Source organism: Glandiceps talaboti, chromosome 9 (assembly GCF_964340395.1).
Source record: "Glandiceps talaboti chromosome 9, keGlaTala1.1, whole genome shotgun sequence".
Taxonomy (NCBI): Eukaryota; Metazoa; Hemichordata; class Enteropneusta; family Spengelidae; genus Glandiceps; species Glandiceps talaboti.
Window position 1 is genome coordinate 15,821,437 of NC_135557.1, and position 8,430 is coordinate 15,829,866.

The 8,430-nt window shown below is 34.8% G+C and overlaps 2 protein-coding genes across 2 annotated transcripts in view; one reads left to right on the top strand and one right to left on the bottom strand.

Moving 5' to 3' along the window:
• Positions 1-254: 254 nt before the first annotated feature.
• On the bottom strand, positions 255-3,344 carry LOC144440516 (uncharacterized). Its single transcript, XM_078129908.1, has 3 exons — positions 3,248-3,344; positions 1,027-1,246; positions 255-634 (listed from the first exon to the last, which is right to left on the bottom strand). Exons 1-3 carry the CDS (start codon positions 3,276-3,278, stop codon positions 358-360), a joined length of 528 nt encoding a protein of 175 aa, XP_077986034.1. The 5' UTR covers positions 3,279-3,344; the 3' UTR covers positions 255-357.
• A 4,995-nt stretch (positions 3,345-8,339) lies between these two features.
• The window catches only part of LOC144440480 (uncharacterized), a 5,661-nt gene continuing 5,570 nt past the window's right edge, over positions 8,340-8,430 (top strand). Inside the window, exon 1 of the mRNA XM_078129863.1 lies at positions 8,340-8,430. This exon is cut by the window's right edge and continues 2 nt beyond it. Within this exon, the coding sequence (XP_077985989.1) occupies positions 8,390-8,430 (41 nt within the window). The 5' untranslated portion in view covers positions 8,340-8,389.

Here is an 8,430-nt window from a genome sequence, read left to right on the forward strand (position 1 = left end):
GAAAAATTGAGACAGCAGTTTGGGGATTTAGAACTCCAAGGATAACATGCAAATACCTGGTGGGGTAACTGACATGTCGGTTGGGTTATCGCAAACACACAATTTTTTTTATTACTTTTTTTTACTTTTACTTTTTACGTGTGTTTTAATTAAAAACAAATAAATAATTACCAAAACACAAGCAGTGGACACAATCTGTTTAATATTTACGAATTATTTTATTTTTTTGTAAACCGAGATGAAATATTGTGAACAACATATATGTATAGGTGATCTAGCTATTTTTGGGTTTGCGGTATGTTTGACTATTCCTAGAGAAAAATTTCAACAACTTTTGAAAATGTATTCAATTTTAATTCAATTAAATATCAAATTAAATACGCACAAAGTGACAAAAGTAATACTGAGTAGTGTATTTAATCTGACAACTTCATTGCCGTCACTTGGTGTTGATTCAGTGTGTGCTAACACTGTTGTTAAGTTTTCCAACTTTGGCTTCACAATAAGCGTGGTGTTCGTCGTTTCCACGACGACATTGCCCTCAACGACGAACCTGACAATACACCAGTATTCACCTGCATCTTCCAGAGTGACTGACGTTATCTTTAAAGAAGCCTTGTTGACGATAGAGTACCTATACAAGTAAAACAATAGATAACGTTGCTTTATGTATGTATGTATGTATGTATGTATGTATGTATGTATGTATGTATGTGTGTATGTATATATATATGTATGTATGTATGTGTGTATGTATGTATGTATGTATGTATGTATGTATGCATGTGTGTATGTGTGTGTGAGCGTGCGTGCGTGCATGCATGCGTGGGTGAGTTGATTGATTGATTGATTGATTGATTGATTGATTAATTGGTTGATTGATTGATTGATCAATTCATTGATCAAAGCGTACTCTGACGACAATACAAAAACACAAATTTTTTGCAATTCATAATTCAATAAAGGAATCTATTTTAAAAAATCCGCTTTTGTTCCTAGAATACAAAATTAACAAACAATGTTTACCTGACATCAGAGGTAGTTGTTTCTCCCTGTTGGATTTCTTTTCTCACCAAAAACCGTTTAGTCAAACCACCTACTTTAGTCTTTTTCCACTCCACCACACTCGTTGTAGGATTCCCAGGCCCATCCTTATATATACAATACAAGATTACATCATCATCACCAACTCTTGCTGTTTGTCTTTCTCTTACCACTACTTCGAGTGATATCGTTAAACTTATCACTGATAGAACAACCAAGGAGAAAATGGGTACCTGTTATTAGTGTGTCAAGTTCAGTGTGGGGGCCATAATCACAGGAGCGTGCGCTCTTGCTAAGTTCACCACTAGAGGGCGACCCGACGCACGAGTGAATGTTTTCACTCGCGCTTTGCCCTCTTGTGGTGAACTTAGCAACAGCGACAGCTCCTATGGTCATGACAGAGTTCAATGTAAAATACAAAAAAACAGTCAATTTGATCATAGACATAATAACCCTCCTGCATTACTCAGTAATCCAGAGTAGTTTGTTATATATGATTCACGTTAAATCCAATAATTCATTATTTCCCACAATGCTCCATTCAAGATGGCGGATTTGTACTTTCCATATTAAGACTTCAACGAAATGACTATTGATATCTATTCTAATAAACTATAATCTAGTTCGTGAAATACCTGAACATTTCTTTTTTTTCTTGAAATACCAATCCGATCAAAATATATCTTCGACTACATATCTCAGACGACATATGTGACGTTTGACACTGACAGATGCTAATTAGTTATGCAAGGACATCACGTGACATGTATCATATAAAGTCAATTACATATATGCGCTTGTGTAGTTTCTATGTAAGTGATAGTGATCACTGTAAGACAGCTATAGATCTCTGCCCAGGAGACCGATACCAGATACTCCTGAGTTATTTAATAAGTTAGATGAATACCTTGCTAGTTTCACGTTTTCGATTACTGATAATAATATATCTGACGAAGGACATGCTAGTAATGCATCTATCTATCTGTAGTCACATTGTGTGATATTGAGTAACGACATGTTTTACACCGAATTCACTGTATACACAAGATGGCGACCGTTTGCCTTTGTTTAGATTTTTTTTTCATTTAGTGATGCTGTTGTATGTATGTATGTATGTATGTATGTATGTATGTATGTATGTATGTATGTATGTATGTATGTATGATGTATGTGTGTATGTATATGTGTGTGTACGTACGTTAGTTAGTTTGCTTGTTTGTTTGTTTGTTTGTCTGTCTGAAAACAAATGACATCACAGAATAGGTGTTATAGAACCCCTCTGCTCCCCCACCTCTTACGCCACCCACCCCACCCCCACCCTACCCCCATGGTTAGTTAAGCGTTCATAATACCGAGTTTCACAAACTTTTGGTCCTACAATTTTACCCATTTTGTTGCAGATCTGATATAAATTACTGAATGTTTGCGTGCGAGAAGTGAAACTATGTTTTTGTCGTGACAGGTCTCTGACATCCACTCTTGTGGAAGTGCGCCCCGTACAGAACATGGTGACCTTCCGACATCTCTGGTGTAAGCAACAAGTTATCAGTTTACTATATGAAAATATTATTGGTATGGCGTACACTTTATGTAAAGCTAATGAAAATAAAATCGGTATATGGTTTACATATACGGCATAGATTATCAACAGTTATTCATCAGTATTTTTGTCTTTTGGTCAACACATCATTGATAATTATATATAAAAATAACCACTTTGACAATCATCAAAGTCAAAATAAACCGATTGTATTTCATATCGACAGCTGTACAAAACAATATTTAAAAGAAAGTAAACAACCAGTCATATAACATCGAATGCAACCTTCTTGAGATGTCCATACTGAAATTTATGATAGAGAAAATATTTTTTTTATAAACTAAGACGTTTTGAGATGTTTGAACGTTATGTATGATTTTGTTGTTTGTATAATAAATACTCTAGGTTATAGCTTGTCCTAGTATGAAAATGTAACGTTTTTCTTATCCTATTTCAATTGAATGGGTTTTCGTTTGGTGACACCGTAACAATGTATGTCAGGAGAATTTCTCACTCGTTCGCAGGGAACACACTTAAACAGTAATATTAAACGACTTCAGTTTTTAACTTGAAGCAACACGATGAACATATAGTGTGGATGTACGTTTGACTTATCTCTTGAAGCACCACGGTGAACACAGAGTGGATAAGTGTTTGACTTACCTCCTAACAACAGGAGACACCGCAGTAGCATCTTGAGGAGCTAATAAAAATAAACGTTTGTGAAGACACGCCCGTACCATAGAACGTACACAGTATATGAAGAGTGATAGAAATTGATATGGTCGAGAATATGATCACGTGATAAATGCAGTGACCAATCGTTACTCCAGAGGTAGGGAATTACATATTTACGACTAAACAGAAAGACTCTCCCCTCTAAATATCCCATTTATGGTATCATATCTGTGGCATTGCAGTGAGTGTTACGAGCTCCAATTAAATTGAGGGGGGTCGATCACTCCGATTGTATCAATATATCCTGATAATTTAAAAGGTACGACTTGAACATCACATTTTATTCCTTGCTAAAATATGATTATTTGATTTGCTCAGGGCGGTCATATTTAATTCTACATTTCGCATGTCCCGGAAAACTCTAAAATCATGATTTGGAAAACTATCAGCACGAGTATAAAGTTGCAACAATTTATAGATATCGTCCTTACAAACTTTATAAAGTGTATCAAACGCTGATAAACAGTGGTTCTTGTTTTCCTGTTCATGAAAGGTCAACAATTTGACCTTTCGTTAATTTGTTTTTACACTTTGGAAATTAGCCAAGATCACAGGACGTGGACGAAATTAATACATAAACAGTCAGACAACGTTTTATGCCTGGTAATATAATGTGTGCCATGTTGTAGTGTCGTCTGGTATAACTTTAAACTAATATTTTGCATATGCAATCATTCGAATGTGAATAGCCGAGTCAGGCAGATTAATAAGAAAGCCCGGCTGGCTAATCATGTGGTTCACTGCAGCTCAGAAGAGGAATCAAAAACAGGACACACATGAAAAGGATAAACTTGACTGTTGAAAGGTTTCAAATGCAAGTTAATTGTGTGGTAGCCATGGCCCTTTCAGATGCAATTGATAACATGTGTTTTATAATTGACGAAATACACTATAACGTAGTTGAGACGCCCTCACTTCATTTGATGCTGTCGTCAAAATTGTGTCAACTTATGTACTAGACTCATTGCATGATAGTGAAAGTTTATACGCGCATCACATTATGTGATTACTGAAAATGGTGTTGAATGAACGTCATCGCCGCAGCTCTGACTGCCATCAATGTGGCCGGGTGATGACCTGGACGTCCAACATCGTTGATTGAAATAGTGTTGTCTAATGTTACTATTTTACTGACATATAATGACACCGGGGTGAACGAACGTTTGCAACTACGGTGTTAAACAAACATCTAGTCAGCTAATTTTCGTACAGGACGAGCTAAGTCATGATGTCCTGGCATAAATGTCTTAACGAGGTAAAATGAAAAAATATTTTTTCCCCTACATAACAATTTTCATAACCACGCGTTACATGTTTTAGGGTTGACTCTATATTGAAAGTTGTGGATTTGATGAATATTTGTGAACATTCTTAATATTTTTCACGTGCCAAAATAACAAAAAAATAAAAATTAAAACATGTAAAAAAAAAATTAAATTCTATTAGAGGTAGCCAAGGTTTTCTGGGAGTCTGTTTTCATGGATTTTTGACTTTTTTTAGTTCAAAGAGATGAAATATTAAATAAGACTGGTCGCCATCTTCCAATTCAGGCACACCCAACAGTTCTAAAACAATTTGTGGTTGTTAGTAAGTATTGCCAATACACGAGAATTGTCTCGTGTACGACAGCGCTCCCAACGTCAAATAGTTATAGTCACGCTATCATGCTGCACTGGGACGGTTGTTGTCGGAAGTGACCGGGAGCCAGCAACTAACTTGTGTATATTTTTAGATTTACCATCTGTTGTTCTTGTATTTCATCTACTATGGCACAATAACAAAGGAAGTGCAACTTGTAAAGAATACACAACTTAATTTCCTCCCCGTTTTACATGAACATTCGATATGTAATGATCAGGTCATTCACAGGCAGCAAAGCACTATATAAGCCTCATGAGCCAAAGCAGTGATTCACAGCAGCTTAGAAGAATGTCGGAATGTCTTCAATTTTTTGAGGAACGAATATTGAATTTTCCACCCAGTTTCAATGTGGAAAATAACATGAAATGTTCTGCGTAAGGCCAAAAAAAAAATTCTGGTTCTGGTCAGGGTAAACTTTCTAAAGTGGTGCGACGACGCGAATTTTTTTTTTTTCCTAATTTTTTTTTTTTTTTTTTTTTTTTTTTTTTGCAATTTAGTAAATACACATTTTTTTGACACTTTACATACTCTGTTCTATCATATTTATCTCTTGAAAAACTTTCTTTTTCTTCGAAGCAGTTTAGGCTTTGTATTTAAGCAGTCTTGGCATGTAGGGTAGATTTCAGCTGCTTGTTCTCCTGATATCAAGAATAAATAAGGAACGCGAGAGCAAAAATTATCGAAAAAAAGGATCGACGCGAGGGTATTCAGGGCACGCGCGCGCTGACCAGAACCAGATATTTTGTTTTGGCCTAATATTACTAAGAAGTCGTTAGTTTCTCCATTTCAGGAAATTGGTTTTCTGTATTTGAGTTTACACAATGTGTACATTGTTAACTACATTTTATATATCATGATTTATTGAAACCATTCTGTGTTTTATTAGACTTCTTCAGACTAATGTAATACATTTTGTTTACAGAGGAGTAATATTTCATTATGAAAGTGTGACACGTACAGTACAATAATGAGTCATTTCATGAAAACGGGTCACTGTAAGAGGAATGTGTGCAACAGAATACAGCGGTTTTCACAATACCATTCAGCTTTCTGTTTGATACAACCACACAGAGACCAATAAGAAACTGAACATGCTACACTTTAAGATAGCAAGATTGAATGAGTACAGTTTCTTGCTACATTTTGTCTAAGTGAAATGAACTACACATGCCACCATACAGACATTAAATTAAGACCCCAAAGGACATTTTACGCGCCCTTCATCGAGTATTTGATACTAATAAGAAAACCATTGGCACCCACATGTCTGCAGGGTGTTGCAATACATTTAAATGGTTTATTTCATTTAGACTAAATGTAACAAAAATGCCATCATGCTATTGAAGTGTAGCATATGCAATTTCTTGTTGGTTTCTGTGTGGTTGTATCTAACAGAAAAACAGAACGGTGTTGAGAAATCCACTGTAACTTACATTAAACCATTTCATGGCACCACTGAAGTAAAAAAACAATGCTCATGAAACTAGAGTGGGCAATTAATGTCAAATTGTCAAATCTATCATTCTATTATCTATCTATCTATCTATCTATCTATCTATCTATCTATCTATCTATCTATCTATCTATCTATCTATCATTCTATATATCTATCTATCATTCTATATATCTATCAAGCTATCTATCTATCTATCTATCTATCATTCTATATATATATATCTATCCATCTATCTATCGCTATATATCTATATATATCTATCTATCTATCTATCTATCTATCTATCATTCTATATATATATATATCTCTCTCTATCTATCTATCATTCTATATATCTATCTATCTATCTATCTATCATTCTATCTATCTATCTATCTATCATTCTATCTATCTATCTATCTATCATTTTATATATATATATATATATATATATATATATATATATATATATATATCCATAGTTGGTGGATGGTCTATGATCTATCTATGTAGGAGTGCATAAGTAGCGAGTAAAACAGTCCCAATCAATAAATATATGTATGTATGTATGTATGTATGTATGTATGTATGTATGTATGTATGTATGTATGTATGTATGTATGTATGTATGCGTGGGTGGGTGGGTGGATGATGGATGGATGGATGGATGCATGCATGGATGCATGGATGGATGGATGGATGTCGACTTCTTTATTCTGGTTTTCAATTCTGTTCATTCTGATTTAACTGATTTGCAAAGTTTAGTTTTTGCTGTGAATGGTTGACTATGTATTTCAATGACTCGGCTCTATAACATGATGATTTTGGAGATGACGACAATACAGTATTACAATCAACATCTGTATTTGCTCAGATTTTTTAGAACGTACAACACTATTCCAAAACGTGATCCAAGAGATGGCCTGATTTGCTTTGTTTACCGCATTTTATGTCTATTGTCACGGCTTGTCCTTTGCCTTCGCTTTTGTTTTGTTTATACCTTGAGTGACCTCCTTCCTACCAAGGTCACCAGATGATAAACAAAAGAGAACGTGAAGTGCAAGTACAATGGCAATGCCATACGGTAAACAAAGCAAATCAGATCTTCTCCTTGTACAGCACCACTCCCTTGGGAGATTTATTTAGAGTCTTGTATTCTTCAAATGTTTTGAGTTTATTATTCATTTTAGTTGTGTAACGGAAATGTTCTCGACTGTTTTATTTTTTCCATTTATTATAAAAGGTCTATGCGTTCTCCCGACCGTTTCACAATCACTCACTGAGGTCATTATTTCACACGTCAACAGAACACAACTGTCTCGGGAAAAAATATACAAATAAAAAATGAAAACAAAAACGGGATATCTAAGTAAGTTTAGACTTCTCTATAATTAGCCCGAGAAATTTTGATCACACTGCACTAGTAATTCCCACTAGATGAGAATTGGGTTGTTATTCAATACAAGCTGTACGTACGTAGTCACTACGATCAATAAATAGTTCATTTTATCAGAATGAGACGATCTAATTGTCTAATGTGATGGATAGTGACATTAATTAGTATTCATACTTAGTTAGAATGACGTCATTATAATTGAAAGACTGGGTTGAATTTTAAAAGGAAACTTGAAAAATGACAGAAAAGCAAAAAAATAATAATAATAACCGTGAACAAGAATGTTAAACGCGAAATAAAATGCACTGTGTATAATTTGTATGGTATGGCAGTTTTAGAACGTTGCCATGGAAATTCCTGGAAATCATTTTTTTTCTGTTATCTCAACGTAACCGTGAGGTCGCCGTTTGTTTCCTTTTCAAACCGATAGCTACATTATTACGCTAATTATTAATTACTAAGAATGTACCGTATATCATCACGTGCTGATATTCTATGACATCAACATAAAAGATGAGGTCACATTAACCGAACAAAAGCAAGATGGCTTCCGTGTAGATTTGAACCGTACACCCAAACACCTACAGCGCCGAATATGAAACGGGTCGAAATTCATGTGTTATGTTCAGTATTATG

Coding starts and splice junctions, on each gene's coding strand:
- LOC144440516 (XM_078129908.1), bottom strand. CDS start 3,278: ATGCTACTGCGGTGTCTCCTGTTGTTAGGAG. Junction 1,247..3,247: donor GTGTCTCCTGTTGTTAGGAG/GTAAGTCAAACA, acceptor TTGTTCTATCAG/TGATAAGTTTAACGATATCA. Junction 635..1,026: donor ACAACTACCTCTGATGTCAG/GTAAACATTGTT, acceptor TTACTTGTATAG/GTACTCTATCGTCAACAAGG.